Genomic DNA, 19,525 nt, shown 5'->3' on the forward strand with positions numbered 1-19,525 from the left:
TCCTGTTAATATCAAAACTTAAAACAATATTAGGAAACATATTAAGTAATAAACAGCTAACTAAGTAACAATATTATGTTGTAGGGGCATTAGGCTAATGCTCAGATTGCAATTTTTCATTTCAAGTAATGATAGGGGCAAATTGCTCAAATGTGTTATAATAGCACATGAGCAACATAGCAACACCATACCATTTGTTTAGACAAAGGTGGAAGCATCATCATAGCCAGCCAAATAAATAATAATGCATTTGTTAGGAATATATTGTAAATTTTGATGAGCCGAATGTATTTTTGAAAAATCAAGTAGTCCCCATTTTTATTCTATTTGAGTCAGTCTTGGTCTACGGAGTATGGTGCACCCATATCATGCAACCCATGTACAAGTCTGGAAAATCATAATTTGATTTTAGATGTTAAGCAGGATTATAGCTTAACATAATTATGCTGCAGTGAAGTCACCAAGAACCATGCTAGAGGAGTTGGAAGAAATGCGTGTGAGCTACATTAAAAGATCCAAAGTTTGAATCTCAAGTGAAGCATTTTTAACTTGCTTAGGAGACTAGCTTGGACAGTATAACCGTATGGGACACTAGCTCAAGGTCAATTGCTTGGGAGACTAGCTTGGACCGTATAACCGTATGGGAGACTAGCTGGTCAGTCTTGGTCTACGGAGTATGGTGCACCCATATCATGCAACCCATGTACAAGTCTGGAAAATCATAATTTGATTTTAGATGTTAAGCAGGATTATAGCTTAACATAATTATGCTGCAGTGAAGTCACCAAGAACCATGCTATAGGAGTTGGAAGAAATGCGTGTGAGCTACATTAAAAGATCCAAAGTTTGAATCTCAAGTGAAGCATTTTTAACTTGCTTAGGAGACTAGCTTGGACAGTATAACCGTATGGGACACTAGCTCAAGGTCAATTGCTTGGGAGACTAGCTTGGACCGTATAACCGTATGGGAGACTAGCTTGGACCGTATAACCGTATGGGAGACTAGCTCAAGGTCAAGTATATTGGACAGTATGGGAGACTAGCTCAAGGTCAAGTATATTGGACAGTATGGGAGACTAGCTCAAAGTATACCAAACCGTATGAGAGACTAGCTTGAGTCTAGCTCAAAGTATACCAAACCGTATGAGAGACTAGCTTGAGTCTAGCTCAAAGTATACCAAACCGTATGAGAGACTAGCTTGAGTGTATTGGAGACTAAGGAAAATGCACAAGTCTCACAAAAGCCATGCACCATATGGAGAAACACACCAAGTATGGTGGAGGCTTGAGTGTAGCTCAAAGTATACCAAACCGTATGAGAGACTAGCTTGAGTGTATTGGAGACTAAGGAAAATGCACAAGTCTCACAAAAGCCATGCACCATATGGAGAAACACACCAAGTATGGTGGACCAAGCTGAAATTCGAAATAGAGCATCTCACCATGAACAACTATGAAGTTTTTATAGATGTTCCAGTATATTATTTTACAGGGATCATGAAGGAGAAAATATCTGATATATTTTCATCTGAACATCAAGTTTTTACGGTGGAACCGGAGACGCTCGGAGAAGGCTGATTTGCGGAGAAATTATTTTATACTCAAGCAACAATCAGCAGAAAAATTATTTGATCAACTTGACATGTCAGAGCATTTATGAAGGAGAAGAAAATCAAGCATGCCGCACCGAACTTATTCAAATTTTGGAGGCTACAAAATTCAAGACACGGCAACGGGCAAAATATTCAAATCATCTGACAAAAGGAGAAATGACATCTACCTAAAATTTCAGATCAAGTTGACAATATTATCTGATCAACTACAATTCAAAATGGACGATCGAGATCGAAAGTTGATCAACGGGCAAATAGCTTTCTTTGGCTATAAATTGTCCAAGCAGACTTGAAGACAAATATGACTTGAATTATGGCTGAAAAACTACTAGCAAGAGAAAAGCAAGCAATACTAAAATCAGCCAAGAAGCAATATATTGAGCTATACACGATTAAATTCAAGTCTGAGTGAGAGAAATCTTTGTATTTCATTGTAAATCTTCTACTGAGTGTAGAAAAGGGGTAGAGTAACTGGAGAGAGTGAAAAACCCAGTTGGAGTGTAGCTTTGTGCGTAGCACTCGGTGAAAAGGGTAGAGTAACAAGGGGAGCTTGTGAAAACCCTGTGAGAACATAGCTTTGTGCGTAGTTCTCGTGGTGTAGGAGTACAGCTTGGTGCGAAGTACTCGGGAAGACAGAGTAACAAGAGGAGCTTGCGAAAAACCTTGGAGGAGTGTAGCTTTGTGCGAAACACTCGGAGAAGTGTCGTTGGGCACTTATTCACTATTGTATTTGGGTGATCGAAGAATAGTGAATTTCCTCCTTGAAGTGAAAGGAGAAGAGTGGACTAGGAGGATTACACCACCTCTGAACCACTATAAATCTCTCTCTCTCTATTTACTTACTGCTCATATATTTTGTGCATGCTTATTCTAACTGCGAACTAACCCGATTACGATTTATCGCGTATCTTTATCTGTCTGGGTTTGATAGTTCCCACGTTTGCATGCGAGCCAAACTTTGCGTACATTATCTTTGAACCAAATTAAGTGCAAGACAGCCTGATGGCATTTGTTGGCATTTGCTATATTTTAATGGTGACTATATATGCCTGGAAAGATTAAATATGACTTGGATTTTGCAGTCCTCTTCCAATTGCTATTTTAAAAATGAAATTGTATATTTTTCAAAAAAAAAATAAAAATGAAATAATATATGATGGCATATTCCATTCCATTATGCAGATTCCATATATTGCAGATGATGAATGATTAGTCTTTGTTGATCGAGTTGTTGAATGGCGGCTTTTGTTGTTGTAAGCTCCCTTTTGGAGTTAGTGGAGCAGCAGCTTTTGCAACCCAAACCATGTTTGGTTCTTGATGATACAGAAACGATTGTGTCATTGAGGGAAAAGCTCCACTTTCTGCAAGCTTTTTTGGAGGAATCTAACCTGAAAACCGAAGATCCCGAAGCTAAAGAAAAGTTGGAAACTGAGATCCAAGATGTAGCTACTAAAGCAGAAGGTCAAATAGGATCTAAACTAAGGCTAGTTTATTTGGCAGCTAATGCTAATGGAGGAGATCAGTGTTTAGTTGAGGAGGCTTGTCAACGGCTTTATCAGACCATGCAACAAGTAGTTAAAGATATTAAGTCAGTTGAAATAAGGATCCTGATGCTAAAACCAAACTTATTCAGTTCATCAACAAATGATTTCAATGAAGAGAACGTCATGGTTGGTGTTAGCTCCCCAAGCGATTTAATCCCTGAGGATACACCTATAGTTGGATTTGAGGGTGAAGCAAAGACAATAGTGGGCATGCTCACAAATGAGTGGTCAATAGAACGAGAAGTTATCGCAATCTGTGGGGTGGGAGGCCTTGGGAAGATTACATTAGCCAAATCAGTTTATGAAGATCCTAAAATTAAGTATCACTTTGACATCCAAGTTCCAAACTATTTTCAAGTCTCTTCTTTCGGTTGGTGGTTGCTTCATGTAAGTCTATTCATCTTTTATACCTTTCACCCATAAAATATTTTACTATGGGTATATCATATACCGACATTGAATTAATTTCTCTGGTAAAATCAGATCTTCAACTTCGCAATGATATATTTTAAGAGTCTACATTAAAAATAGAGTTAATGCCATCTGAGGTCCTCCGAGTATGGTGGTGTCACCACGTTTAGTCCTAAACTTTCAAATTGACCATCTGTGGTCCTCTAACTTTTGAATTTGACCCACTATGATCCTTCCGTTACTTTAAACTGTTTAGGCGGTGAAAAATAAGGGTAAAAATGTTTTTTAACATTGTTTATCCGTTTAGGCCCTATGTATGATTGATCTGCCAATCTAAACTTGATCTCTAGCTCATCTTTGGCTTCCTACATTTGTATAAGAACTACTATGAGCATGAGGATCTTCACTTCAGTTTTCGACCAACTTATTAGTGCCCAATTTTATATATTAATCTCTCTCTCACACACACATACACACAAAAGAGAATAAATCCAACTCTACAAGATAAACTTGAAATCATTTAGAAAAAGAAATCTTAAATTGAAACGTTAATTAAACATCAAACCAGCAAATATTAATAGCACATATGGGTGTATTCAAGAATTCTTGAAAAAAGGCATACAAATCAAAAACAGGAAAATAAGATCAGTAAAAGAATTAGGAAAAAATGATTACTTCAAAGAAAGAAAAATCCCTCAGGCTCGGCGGACATAGGATCGATTGATGCGATGCATATTCTGATTCGATTTACGTCGGCGCTAGATTGCAAGAAGATTTTGACGAAGAATCAAGTGGTCATTGAGGGAAAGCTGGTCTGATTCGTCCGGTGGGTGCCAGACTGGAATACGCTAAGAGACTTCCCAGTAGCTATGATATGGATATATGCTTTTACCTAAGCTACCTTTTCATTTGTTTGATGCTCAGATTATTTATCAGATTTGTGCGCCGGTGGGAAAATTGTTGACGTTGGATTCTTCTACGGTGAGGCGAAGAAGACCAAGTGTAGCCAAGGCTAAGGTAGAAATTAATTTTTGAAACCATTAATTAATAAGGTTTGGATTGAAATTGTAGTGGATGAAAGAGGAACTTAGGGATTCTGGCAAAGATTAGAGCATGAGTTTGTTCCCTTTTACTTCTCTATATGCAATCGCCACAAATCGAAAGTCTGTAGAAGGGGGAAGAATTTGAGGAAGGTAGCAGGGGTGGCGCCGGAGGCTGGTGATGTGACGGGGGAGGCTGGTAGTGCAACGGGGGAGGCTAGTGGTGAGTCAGGGGCTACGAATAATTGGATAAACAATGTCAAAAGACTATTATATCCTTAGATTTCACGACCTGAGACGGAAAATTTTAACGGAAGGACCACCGCAGGTCAATTTTGAAACTCGGAGGATCACGAATGGTCGATTTGAAAGTATAGGACTATAGATAGCGGAACCACTATACTCGAGGGAACTTGGCTAGTATTTACTCTTAAAAATATAAGAGAGAACATACATGCTTATTAGATGTGTGAAAACACTAATATTGTGATCGAGTTGATATAATGATTGTAGGTATTTGGAGTGGTGGTGAAGCAAAGAAGAATGATGATTTGCCATACAAATAAGGATTATGTAGCTCCCGATCCTTTGAGTGCTTGCTATTGTGACCATCTTGATATTTTCTTTTTCTTTTTTAATTTAGTACACGACTGATGTCTGATGCCATGCTACAATTTGTTAAATACAAAAAATGCACTCATCTCAAATCTATTTCGTTTCCCCCACATTGTACTATGTCATATATCATGGTTGGATGATTAGAGTAAAATTATTGGTACAAGATTTTTATATATATATTTTTTTCTTTTTATGGTTTCCTAGAAATAAATAAATAAATAATAAAATAAAAGCAGGGTGATTGACAATTGGCAGCCACCCAATGCTTCCGGAGTTGTTCTTTTTAACTTTTAAGAAAAGAGTTGTACTATATAGACTTCCTGTTTTTAGTACAATATTATTATTAATTAATGTATAATATTATTAGTACAAAATCAATTATACTTGCCTTAATAATTAATATTATTGCCTAATAATTATGTATTGTTACCTTTTTCGGTGTAATTATTATGGTAATTTACATACATATATATTTTTATACTTAATATATAATATGATTGGCACAAAATAAATTATACTTACCTTAATATATAGATTATTTTAATATAATTTTCTAATTTTTATTAAAGGTAATTATTCTCATAATTTTTCTTTCATTATTTTGTGTAATTATTATGATAACTTTATGAAAATGTATTTAAATATTAAAAGAGAACAAATGTTATAATTAATATAATTAATGAAATTATTATAGTAAATTTCACAATATTTGGTAATTATAATTAATAAAATTTAGAAATATAAAATTTATTCTGTAGAAATATTTGTAACAATTTCATTAAATTATAATTAATAAAATATGAAATATAATTAAAAAATAAAATTATAAAATTAACAAAACATGAATATTTATAATTTTTTTAAATATACATACATACACTTTTTAAATTTCTAAATATAATTTTTTAAAGTATAAATCTATTAATACAAATTATAATTAATGAAATTATATTATAAAATTTTCCTATATACATATTAATAAATATTATGTGTATATACAATGTATTATACAATCATATAAGGATATGCGTCCGATTAGAGTTTATATTTATTCATACAAAATTTAAAATTTACATTTTTATTGATTTCTAAGTACAATTCTCTTTGTTATTATTATTATTATTCATATTTTTAGAATTATAATATATATGAAATACAATTTGGAATAAATCAATTTAAGTTTATAAATTTTTTTTCTATAAATTTATCTAAATATGTACATGATTAGATATTATATTAACCATACAATATTTAAATTTTAACATCTTTTTATTTTTTTCTATTTTAATTTTAAATTCATACTAACAAAAAAAAAATTTCGGGTAAAACATTATATTTAAAAAAATACAATTTGATAAATATCATAAATTAATTAGTACAATATCATTTATGTTTATAATAATTAAAGAAAAAATAATAATTCAAATATGTGAACCAATGATTTCAAAATGAAATTAATATATAGTTACAAATAAATATAGCATGATTACATTTACTTTAATTAGTTTTAATTCCCTTAATGATATGACTTTTCTTTATCAATTTTTTTTTTTGGTAGACTAAGGGAGTGTTTGAGTTGGTGGAAATTATTTTTTTTTAAAAAATACTTACTAATAAAAAATAATTTTAAAATATTTTTTAACCCCTCATAACATGTGTAAAATCTTATATTTTTAAAAAATACAATTTGATAAATATCATAAATTAATTAGTACAATATCGTTTCTATTTATAAATTATATAATAATTAAAAACAAACTTAAATACCAAGACTATGTGGTCTAATGGTATTTGGGTTAGACTTTCATTTGGAAGCTTGTGAGTTTGAGTTTCAATGGAGGCAAATAAATATAGCATGAAAATGACTTTTCTTTCTCAGTTTTTTATGGGAGGCTAAAGGAGTGTTTGGATTGCTGGAAAATATTTTAAAATAAAAATACATAATAATAAAAAATAATTTAAAATATTTTTTAACCCCTCATAACATGTGTGAATGTTATATATATATATATATATATATATATATATATATATATATATATATATATATATATATATATTAAATACAATTTGATAAATATCATAATTTTTGTGGTTGGGGAGCAGAAACGGAGGCGGGTGGAGGAGGTGGTGTCGGAGACAGTTTCGGGTATGGACTGTGATGCTACGGTTTCAAAAAATGGCTTGGAGGCGGGTCTTGCGGCGCAGACCCGCCCAGAATTATGAGTCTTTTATTATGGAATTGTCGGGGGCTTGGCAACCCAACGACGATTCGTGTACTAGCGGACTTGGTCCGTTCTAAGAGGCCGTGTGTTCTTTTTCTTGTTGAGACGTTTGTTGATAGGCACCGGATGGAGGAGGTGCGTGTACAGTTGCGGTATGATAGTGTGTTTGCTGTGGATTCGGATGGGCATAGTGGAGGATTGGCGGTCTTGTGGATGAATACGGTGGAGTTGAGGGTAACGGGCTATTCTACTAATCATGTGGACACGGAGGTTGAGTTGGATGTTGGGAGTCCGAAATGGCGTTTAACGGGGTATTATGGATATCCAGAACGAACCCGACGTAGGGAGGCCTGGCAGATGTTACGCACACTATCGGGGCGGAGTCAGCTGCCTTGGTTTGTCGTAGGTGACTTTAATGATCTCCTGGACCAGTCAGAGAAACAGGGGCGTGTGCCTCACCCGGAGTGGCAGATTAATGGGTTTAGAGCAGCGGTGGATGATTGTGGCCTGCATGATGTGCCTTTTAGTGGAAATCAGTTCACGTGGGTGAAATCCAGGGGAACTGATCATATGATTGAGGAGAAGTTGGATCGTGTCCTTGCATCTAATGATTGGCTTATTCTGTTTGAGGGTGTACGGGCGCAATCTTTAGTTGTCCCTTACAGTGATCACTCGCCGTTGTTAGTGACTCCAGTTGTGTTACCCGGGGTTCGGAGACGATCACGGTTTTGCTTTGATAATATGTGGCTACGGGAGGATGTGTGCCGAGAGATTGTGGTGCAGAGTTGGGCCCGGTCTGCGGGTTTGGATACTATCTCTAGAATCGGTATGTGTGTCATGGATATTGGTCGTTGGGGTCGTCAGTATAATAAGGAGTTCCAGCGGAGGATAGACCGATGTAAGTGCTAGATGGAAAGGTTGTGTATGCGGCGTGATGGGTTTGGGATGAGAAGTTATGCAGCTGCGCAGAAGGAGCAGTTGTTTTTGCTAGAACAACAGAGTTTGTACTGGAAGCAGTGGGCTAAAGAGCACTGGTATAAGGTGGGCGATGTGAATAGTAGATTCTTTCATAATTCGGTAAAAGCCCGCCGGCGGAGGAATAAGGTGGTGAGGTTGCAAGATGGGGAGGGAAATTGGGTTGAAGGGGAGGAACAGTTAGGAGGGTTGATGGTGGCTTATTTTGAGGAGTTGTTCTCGCCGGACTACGGGGATGTACAGGAGGTGATTGATGTTATTACAAAAAGGGTTTCTGATGTGGATAATGCGGGGCTGTTAAGGCCGCTGAGTATGGACGAGGTCCGTGAAGCAGCTTTTCAGATGCATCCTGATAAATCGCCTGGTCCTGATGAGTTTGGTCCGGGGTTTTTTCAGCACTACTGGGATATTGTCGGAGGAGAAGTGTGGTTATTTTGTAAGCAGTTTCTTGAGACTGCAAAACTACCTCAGAGGGCAACTGAGACTTTTATTGTGTTGGTGCCTAAGAAGCCGAGTCCGGTGTCTATGAACGATCTTCGCCCTATAGCTCTGTGCAACGTGGTCTATAAAATCGCGGCAAAGGTATGTGCTAACAGGTTGAAACATATGTTGCATAAATTGATTTTCAGTGCGCAGAGTGCTTTTATTCCGGGGAGGCTAATCTCGGATAACATAATGTTGGCTTATGAGGTGCACCACTACCTGAAGAGGAAAAGGCAGGGGCAGAATGGTGTCGTGGCACTGAAATTGGATATGTCCAAAGCTTATGATAGGGTTGAGTGGTTGTATCTGGAGGCTGTAATGCTGAAAATGGGATTTGCTAAGCAGTGGGTCGATTTAATGATGGAGACGGTTACATCTGTGCGTTATAGTGTGCTGCATGAGCACCGGCAGTTGGGGCCTATATTACCAGGAAGGGGACTTCGTCAGGGGGACCCGCTTTCACCCTACTTGTTTCTGTTTGTAATCGAGGGGCTCAGTGCATTGTTGGAGAAGAGAATGGCTGGGGGTGTGTTGCATGGTGTCACAGTTGCTAGAGGAGCCCCGGCGATCTCTCATCTTCTATTTGCTGATGACTGCTTCTTGTTTCATCGGGCGAATTTGGATGAGAGCGTGCAGATGAGGTATGTTATGGATACTTATTCTAAGGCTTCAGGCCAATGGGTTAATTATGACAAGTCCACTGCCTGCTTTAGTGCAAATGTACAGCAGAATGTGCGGAATGAGGTGGTGGAGGTACTGGGGGTGGAGGAAGGGGTTACGAGTGGAAGGTATTTAGGGCTACCATCCCTAGTTGGCAGGAGAAAGAAGGAGATTCTGGGTTTCATCAAAGACCGAATACTTGCTAAGATTAGATCGTGGAGTGCAAAGTTCCTATCGAGAGCAGGTAGGGAAATCCTGTTGAAGAATGTGATTCAGGCAATGCCCACCTTTGCAATGATGATTTTCTTGTTACCCGTGGGGTTGTGTCGAGAAATTGAGACGTTGATGAATCAGTATTGGTGGACTGGCAGTGTAGGAGGGGGTCGGGGCATCCGGTGGCGCTCTTGGGAGGGGTTGTGTAAGCCGAAAGCTTGTGGTGGTTTGGGGTACCGGAGATTGCATGAGATGAATAAAACGTTGCTTGGGAAGCAAGCTTGGCGTTTGGTAACCAGGCCACATTCTTTGGTGACTCGGGTTTACAAAGCGCGCTATTACCCGAGGTGTGGTTTCTTTGATGCAACGGAGGGTAGTAATCCCTCTTACATTTGGAAGGGTATTATGGCGGTACAAGGGGTGTTGAAGGAGGGGTGTAGGAGGGTCGTTGGGAATGGGGCGGACACGATAATTGGATTGGATCCCTGGTTGCCAGATGACAATAACCCATATGTGGAAACAGAGTTGCACTAGTCTGTCTTCGGAGCTCGGGTAACGTCTTTGTTAAATGACCAAGGTACGGGATGGGATTATGATTGTGTCAATGATATTTTTAATTCCCGTGATGCAAGATTGATTATGAATATTCCGGTTAGTTGGCGCAGGCCTGTTGATCGATGGACTTGGCATTGGGATCCGAAGGGGATGTATTCTGTTAAGTCATGCTACAAACGGATTACCATGGTTGCTTCGGATGATCGGCCATGGTCACGTATATGGAGTTTACATGTTCCCCCTAAGGTAAAGTGTTTCTGTTGGCAACTAGCTTCTGAGTTTCTTCCCACACGTGATGCATTGGCTGTGAAAAGGGTAGCTTGTTCACTTGATTGTCATATGCGTAGGCTTGCGGCCGAATCTGCGGTCCATCTTTTTGTTAACTGTGCGGAGGCCAGGCGGGTTTGGAACCTAGTGGGTGTGCCACAGCTGAATGCTTATGCAGGTGATAATATATCTGATTGGTTTTTTTGGTGTGTTAGTAAGTTGTGTGCTGACTCTTTGCCAAGGTTTGTAATGATATGTTGGGGATTGTGGACAAGCAGGAATGATAGTGTCTGGAAGGGCAGTGAGCATAATTCAGCCTTGGTGGTGCAGCGTGCCCTAGACTTTCTGGAAGGGTGGCGTGGGGCGAATCAGGAACACCGGGTGAATGGGGCGGTGGACGTTGTGTACTGGAAGAAGCCGCGGGTGGGCAGGTTTAAATTAAATACAGATGTTTCTGTGCGGCAGGAAGAAGGACGGATGGGGTTAGGTTGGGTGCTGCGGGATGATAATGGGGGGTTCTTGGCGGCTAAGAATGTGCTTGTAACAGGAACTTATTTGGTGAAGGAAGCCGAGGCCTTGTGCGTAAGAGAAGCTCTCAGCTGGCTGAAGGCTACGGGACTAGGTCGTGTGGATGTGGAGATGGACTCACAGTTGGTGTGTAATGCTATTCGTTCTGTGTCTTATGGTTCAGCTTTTGGCTATTTAGTGGATGATGTATAGGATTTGGCATCTGAAATTGAGGATGTTGAATTCTACTTTGTTAAGCGATCTGCGAATCGTGCCGCTCACTGTGTTTCTAGGGAGGCCTTTTCTGTGTCAGGTTGCGGGGAGTGGCTGGACTCCCCTCCATCTTTTCTTGTAAACATTCTTCATTCTGATATAATGAATTAAGTTTACTTTCTCAAAAAAAAAAAAAATAGTTAAAGAAAAAAATAAATAATTCAAAGATGTGAACCAATGATTTTCAAAATGAAATTAATATACAGTTACAAATAAATATAACATGGTTACATTTACTTTAATTAGTTTTAATTTTCTTAATGAAATAACATTTGTTTTTCAATTTTTTATTAGAGACTAAGGGAGTGTTTGGGTTGCTGGAAAATATTGTAAAAATAAAAATATTTACTAATAAAAAATAATTTTAAAATATTTTTTAATCTATAAACATGAGAAAATTTTATATTTAAAAAAAAATAGAATTTAATAAATATCATAAATTAATTATTGCAATATCATTTATGTTTACAACGAGAATAATTAAAGAAAAAATAAATAAATCAAATATGTGAACCAATGATCATAAATAAATTAATTATTACAATATCATTTATGCTCCATGATTGGCCTGGAGATTTAAAGTTGCTCCATTCCCAAAGGGACCTTTCGTTAATAAGGATGGATGTGTCTCTTCCACTCAACGGAAAATTATGCTATGCATCCGTGTGCACCATGGTGCACACCGATGTAAAAACAACATCGTTTTGACTAAAAACGCGTGTCCAACTTAAAAAAAAAAATCAGTTTCGATTTACGTCAACAACATTATGTTGTGCACATTTTCTGAATGTATAGTTATGAAATTATGGATGTATAGTTATGCAATTCTGGATTTATAGTTCTAAAATTATGGATGTGTAGTTATGCAATTCTGAATGTATAGTTATGCAATTCTGGATTTATAGTTATGAAGTTATGGATGTGTAGCTATGCAATTCTGGATGTATAGTTATGAAATTATGGATGTGTAGTTATGCAATTCTAAATTTTTTTTAAGTCGACGTCGTTTTTGCATCCGTGTGCACCATGCATGGTACACACGGATGCACAACATAACGATTCTCACTCAACCACACCATCCAGGTTCTTAGTGAAATGACTTTAATAAAAGTAAAATTCTCCTTTACAACATTCCAGCCCAAATTAATATGAATATTAATTAATTAGTAAAAAATAATAAAGATTAATTGGTAACAAAATTTTATATGAAAATTAACTAATATCTAATGAATTGTTACCGCAGATTAAAATTAATATGTACACAAAAATGGAAAATGGTTACCAAATTCTGAGAATAATTAAATTATTATAATTGTGAAAATAATGGTTACAAATTCTGCGTAACAAATGATAAAATTCATTTGAAATTCTGTGTAATTTTATAAAGAAATAATAATTTATTAATTATTATTTACACCAAGTTATACTATTAATAAAAGTAAAATTCTCATCTTCAACATTCCCGCCCAAATTAATATGAATATTAATTAATTGGTAAAAAAAATTTAATAAAGCTTAATTGGTAACAAAATTTTATATGAAAATTAACTAAGGGTGTGTTTGGTTGGTGGGTTTTGCCCATATGAATAAGTATGAAAGTGATTGTTGTTGTTTGGTTGATAGGTTTTTAGAACACTATTATGGGTTTCGAATACCCCATCAATTGAAAAACCTATACCCAAATAAAAGAAGGGTTTCACATTCTCAAGCACTACTATTAGTAACCATTCTCATTCCACCCTACTACCAAACATGTTAAATACTTTCACCAAAATCCATTACCTTACCAAGTATTTGATACCCATTCCGGTTCGATTCCTATGTGCGAACCAAACACACCCTAATATCTAATGAATTCTTATCACAAATTAAAGTCAATGTGTACTTAAAAATGGAAAATGGTTATCAAATTATGAGAATAATTAAACCATTATAATTGTGACAATAACGGAAACAAAATGTGCGTAGTAAATGAGAAAATCCATTTGAAATTCTATGTAATTTTATAAGAAAATAATAATTTATTAATTATTATTTACACCAATCTATATTTATACTATTAATAAAAGTAAAATCTTCAATTAAAATGTCTTTCACCATTCTGATACGAGATTGCCCTTCAAGTTCTAACCAAAACAATTCACGTTGATGCTCGCATATGTCATGACTATCAACAAAAGTCAGGGTCAAACACTAACTCACATCGAGTTATTATTGAAAAAACCAGTCTTTAATCACGGTTAATTGTATGTGACTTTTTCCCGAGTCACCCATCCTGATGGCCTGATGGTTTTAACTCTAGACGAGGATGGATAAAATTCCGTTACTACTACTAATATTGTCTAAAAAGAGATTTTCAATAATGTATAATTCAAGTCATTGATATTATGGTTTTTTATATACAAAGATGACAAAATTGCTATATATCAACATAGAAAATATATTTTCCGTATAAATAATTTCTATAACTGAGTTGCTAGACAATGAGCTAATTAGCCCAATTAATACAAATTCTAAACACTGATATATAAAATCTCTAAAGTTGTAGCACCGAATGCGTATATCTACACGTTAGCTATTAATTGGGCAATTATTTATTCGAATTTAAGCATTGATAAAATCATAAAACATAATCGGTGCAACTCAATTCTTCAATTATATTATATAATATTCGATGTTATAATTTATACAATTGTATATCGATCTAAATATTTTAAAAATATTATAACAAATTCATTCCGTGCAACGCACGGGCGTAAATACTAGTTTACCAAACATCTTTTTACAATCAACGAATACTATCAACTAGTCAACCCACTAATCCAAATAGCTAACAACTATTTATCAAACAAGAAAATAATTCCTTCCAAAAGACAAAGACACTTATCAACTATAACTAAATTATAGTTCTCAAACAATAATTGTTAAACGTTAAGTGTCAATGGTTGAGTGACACCTTAGCCTAGAGCAAACAACTATTGGTAAAGGCATGCTAAATAAGCTTTATAGTTGGTAATTTGCCCAAAAAAAAAAAATAGTTAATTGTGTTTAGGGTTGCTATGGCATCTCACCTGGGAATATATTTTGAACTCAAATCACATGTTCTCTAGCTCATCAGTAGTTTCTATTGATTATTGAAGGCTTTGTACTAATGAACCTGATGGATGGTATACAGAGGCCTGACTCATATGGATCGGCCAAGAAAGTAACTAGATCAAGGAAGTCCAAGAAGGATATACAACAATCGTTATATTGTGTACCAGGGCGCACAATGCATTGTGCTCTCCGCCCTCTTAAAACAACGTTTATTTGTTAAGTTGTGACGCGACCGAGTTTATGTGTATTCTGTTATACAATTATGTAGATTCTATTATACAATTATGTACATTTGAAAGAGGGGATTTTATTTTTTTTTTAAAGATTTAAGAGTTTATGTGTATTATGTATTATGTTAGATTATGTGTATTATCTTTTCAAAAAAATGTATGTGTATTCTATTATACAATTATGTACATTCGAAACATGCGGAATTTTTTTTAGAAGTTAACATCAGACACGAGAAACGAAATTTCCAAAAAAAAAAAAAAAGTACAAAACGACGTTGTTTTGGGCCAGGGCGCATAATGCATTGTGCGCCCTGGTGCACGATATAATTTGCCGATGTACAGTACGGAGCAACGAGTGAGCTTAGTATTCATAATGTAATATGATCAGGGCTTATTATTCCCAATGTAACAATAACTCCCAATAATATGAGTCAGTCTAGAATTCTTATTCCGTATAGGGCTTAAGCCCAAAATATGGGCAAATTATTGTGTGGACCATGGTCCACATAGTGCTAGGAACGTTATGCTGTGGAATCGTGCCCACCTTGCAAGGTGGGCACGGTTACATATCCATAATTTCTATACTGTAGATTCATAATCTCTATACTGTAGATTCATAAAATCTATACTTTAGATTCATAATTTTTAAACCGTAGATTCATAATTTAAATATAGTAGATTCATAATTTTTAAACCGTAGATTCATAATTTAAATATAGTAGATTCATAATTTCTATACAGTAGATTCATAATTTCTATATGTTAGGAATAAAGTGTAATGATTTTGATATGCCAAATATGTATTTGTAGATCCCCAAATTTTATTTTATAGGTCTAGTAGAGTCTTAGACCATGATCGGGAAATTATTTAAATTGCAAAAGAGAAAAACAGAGGAAGGTGCACGAAAATAGAAGAAGAAGAAATCAAGCCTAAAATCAAGAATTTGTCTGGAGAAAATGACAAATAGAAGAAGGTGAATGATATGAAGTTTCACGTCAATGCTACTCAAAAAGATATCCCAGAAGAATTTTCGTGAAATAAAATTAAGTTTGAAAGATTGCATGAATTTGACTTGGAGATCAAGCATCTATGGAAAGAAATGAGTACATCAAAGATGATTGGAGATTTAACCAATAAGCTGTATGGACGAAGTGGAAGATGCCTGATTTATTATGTGAAATGGCTCAAGTTTGAATCTCACCATTGTAAAATTGAGAAGCCAAAATTAAATTAAGTCTGATGGAGTTGGGGGCTAGTTTGACTTTGGGCGTCGATGTCATTATTCAAAGGAATCGGGAGCCGATTTCCACTTGGGATTGAAATTGGAAGCCAATTCAAGTTGTAGTATGTGATGCAATTCAAAGGAAAAATACTAGTCTTGGAAGCCAATTCAAGATGCAATTTCAAAATTGGGGACCCGATTCAAAGGGAGAAGTCTAAGGAAAAATACTAGTCTTGGGAACCCGAGATGCAATTTCAAAATTGGGGACCTGATTCAAAGGGAGAAGTCTAAGGAAAAATACTAGTCTTGGGGACCCGATTCAAAGGGAGAAGTCTTGGAATCCAATTCAAGATGCAATTTCAAAATTGGGGACCCAAGAAACAAGAGAAAACCAGAGGAAGGGTCTCGCATTACCAGCTATAAAATGATGAAGATGGGGAACCAGGTACAGAGTATACCAAAAATCTTCAAGTGAGAAAAGAAAAAAGAACTCAGAGAGCTTCAAAAGAGAAATAAACAGAGCTAAACAGAGCATAGAAATCAAGTGCTTTACTTGATATTTTCAAAGAGAGAAAACACTCAGAGTTATCAATTGAAGATCAACTACAGAGTCTCGAAGTTGGAAGCAAGACAACACTTGTTTTGGAGCAAAGCAAGAGAAGGGAGGAAAGTAGCACAGAGCTGTGAAATTCTGGATTGTCACACGGAGCTGTGAGATCCGAAGCAGCAGTGTCGGAGGCACTGGGCGTGATTAGTGCAAGCTTTGTGATCAAAGCACTAGATCACGGGATACGTTTCTACCGGAGTGTGGAAGATGGGGGAAAGTAACGCGGAGTCGTGAAATCCTGGGATAGTAGCGCAGCGACGTGAAACCCGAAGCAGCAGTGTGGTGTCACTGGGCGTGATTAGTGCGGGCTTGGTGACCAAAGCACAAGATCACGGAAATTCATTGTATCTTGGAACCAAGAAGTGGTGGATATAGTGAATTGCTCTTGGAGATAAGAGCAAGTGGAGTAGGAGGATTACATCACCTCCGAACCACTATAATTGTCTTGTGTTCTTTACTGCTTTCTTTACTTACTGCTCTTTACTTGCTCTACACGAGATATACTCACACAATCTCTCACACACTTTATCTCTATTTAATTCCGCTGTGCACCATACTCTAACAATCTAGTTAAGAGTTTTGGTTTATCTCTGACTTAGCAATTGTTGTGCTGTGCGAAAAAGTTTGAAAGTCTATTCACACCCCCCCCCCTCTAGACTTTCACCTTACCTCTTTTGGGACCAACAATTGGTATCAGAGCCTGTAGCCTATTTGAGTCAGCTTATACCAACCTTTGGTATTAAAACACGTTGCCTAACTGGGTCAACTGTTTTGACTGCTAGGCTGATCCATTCTACAAAGTGTGTGATTGGATTAATCTTTCATATCTCTCGTGATGATGATGAAGAAAGATTTAGCTCAAAATCTATTATTCTCACTTGATAAATTTGATGATTGGAAAGTTCGTATGCAGGTACACTTATCGGCTTTACACGATGAAATGTGGGAAGTTATTTCCACTGGCCCTATTGAAATATTAAAAGTCAATACGGCGTTTGTTATATCTCCGGATGCTCCACAGTACGTACAAAAGCCTAAACCGGAATGGACATCGGATGATAGAACGCGAAATAATCTTGACAATATTGCCAAGGATATTCTATTCAAAGCCGTGGATGATACAATATTTCCGAAGATCCGAAAGTGTGCTACTGCAAAAGAAATATGGGAAACTCTCATCAAGATTGGCGAAGGAGATGAACAAGAGAAAGACAATAAGCTCACAATCGCCATGAAGAAGTTTGAAGATTTCAAAATGCTCTCAAATGAAAGTGTTGCAGACATGGAAGCTCGAATGATCAAAGTTCTTGGAGAGATTAGTGATCTTGGCAAAAATATTAGCCAAAAAGAAATTAATCTCAAAATCTTACGAGGCTTACCATCTGCATGGGATATGAAGGTTACGGCTATGCGCGATCACCGAGATCTAAGAATGTTGTCAATGGACAAATTATTTAGTGATCTAAAAGCATATGAGTTCGAAATGAAGGCCAAAGATGATGATGTTCATGAAGCTCGAAATTATGCTCTAATGGCCGAACAACCGTCAACCTCCAGGCCAGTAGAAAATAATGTTGATTTTATGACTGACGAACAGTTTGCTCTTTTTGTTAAAAGATTTAAAAGGTTTATGCGAAAAGGAGACAACAAAAATTTTGCTCGTGGAAAATTCATCTCTCGCATAACACAAGAAGAAAAAGTCGAAGAAAACAACAATTTGTGCTAAAATTGCCGCAAACCCGGACATTTTAATATAAACTGTCCCAATCCGATCGTTAGCAAGTATCAAGGCAAAAATGTTGAATCTACGGCGAACAAATCCGAAAGCAAAAGGTTCAAGCGCGACAAAAGAAAAGCTCTCGTTAGCAACGAACCAAACGAAAATGATGATTCGGAGGATTCATCATCAAGCGATGAAAGTTCATGTTCGAATGATGATACGGCGCTAGTATGCAAGTCAATTGAGTTGAGTACAAGTGAAGATTGTTTTATGGCTCTTGAAGCAGAGGAAGAAGAGGTAACATCTAATTCTTTTAATTCTGTTAATTCTTTCTTTTCTCGTGAATCAATTGACAGTCTAATGCGAGAATGTCAAGAGATTATGCTCACTCATCCTCAACTCAAGAAGCGCCAATAATATTCTAATTCTTGAAAAAGAAGAAATGAATAAAAAATTGCAAGATGCTTTAATTGAAGTGAGTAAATTGAAGAATGAAAATATTCATCTTCAAGAAGAGTGTAAAGCAAGAGAGGTTAGAGAACGTAACCTTCGGGCAACTATTGCTACGTTCACTAACTCGTCCAAAATAATGGATAAAATTGTGAGCATGCAAAAGCCATCAGGAGATAGAACCGGAATCGGTTATGACTCCACATGTTCTCAAACCCCTCAAAATCTGACTAATTCTTCTGCTACTTTAAATAATAAAGTTCAAGTGGTAAAATTTGTTAAAGGTCAGAATAGCACGATGAAACAAGGACTTGGCTATCAAACAAAAGCAATGTTGAATGTTGAAAGGCCGAAACAATTCGATTACACGGTAAAGCAACATAAATTCTTTAAACAAAGATATGCCAAAGAGTCAAGTGCAAAAAGATTTCATAGAAAAGAGGGAAGCTTTTCTAGAAATAGAGTTGGGAGATTTTATCCCACACAAAAGGATTGGTTGTGTAATAGATGTAATGCTTTTTATAGACCAAAGCAACAATCCTCTTCCGAGGTGCCAAAATATAAAAATTAAATATTTTTCAAAATCCGGCGCCAAAAATATTTTCTAAAGTGAGTTATGATTATCGTGTCTCAAATGGTTACAGACTGCCTCATCTTAATTCAATAGGATCCAGGTGGGTTTGGCTACCAAAAATCACTAACAGTAAAGGACCCAAGCAAGTATGGGTACCTAAAGTTAATTAATCTTTTTTGTAGGATGTTTGGTACATCGATAGTGGTTGCTCACGCCACATGACTAGAAATAAATCATATCT

At 36.3% G+C, this 19,525-nt stretch overlaps 1 protein-coding gene across 1 annotated transcript; it reads left to right on the forward strand.

Moving 5' to 3' along the window:
- Positions 1–2,848: 2,848 nt before the first annotated feature.
- On the forward strand, positions 2,849–7,452 carry LOC109158786 (disease resistance RPP13-like protein 4). The gene is made up of 2 exons (XM_019306679.1): positions 2,849–3,544; positions 7,333–7,452. The coding sequence occupies exons 1-2, from the start codon at positions 2,849–2,851 to the stop codon at positions 7,450–7,452; spliced, it is 816 nt and encodes a 271-aa protein (XP_019162224.1).
- The last annotated feature ends 12,073 nt before the right edge of the window (positions 7,453–19,525 follow it).

This window comes from Ipomoea nil, unplaced genomic scaffold (genome assembly GCF_001879475.1).
Source record: "Ipomoea nil cultivar Tokyo-kokei standard unplaced genomic scaffold, Asagao_1.1 scaffold2826, whole genome shotgun sequence".
Taxonomy (NCBI): Eukaryota; Viridiplantae; Streptophyta; class Magnoliopsida; order Solanales; family Convolvulaceae; genus Ipomoea; species Ipomoea nil.

Bases quoted from the DNA above. Each gene is read 5' to 3' on its own strand.
- LOC109158786 (XM_019306679.1), top strand. From the start codon at position 2,849: ATGGCGGCTTTTGTTGTTGTAAGCTCCCTTTTGGAGTTAGTGGAGCAG. The intron at 3,545-7,332 runs GTAAGTCTATTC...GTTGGGGAGCAG, and splicing joins TCGGTTGGTGGTTGCTTCAT to AAACGGAGGCGGGTGGAGGA.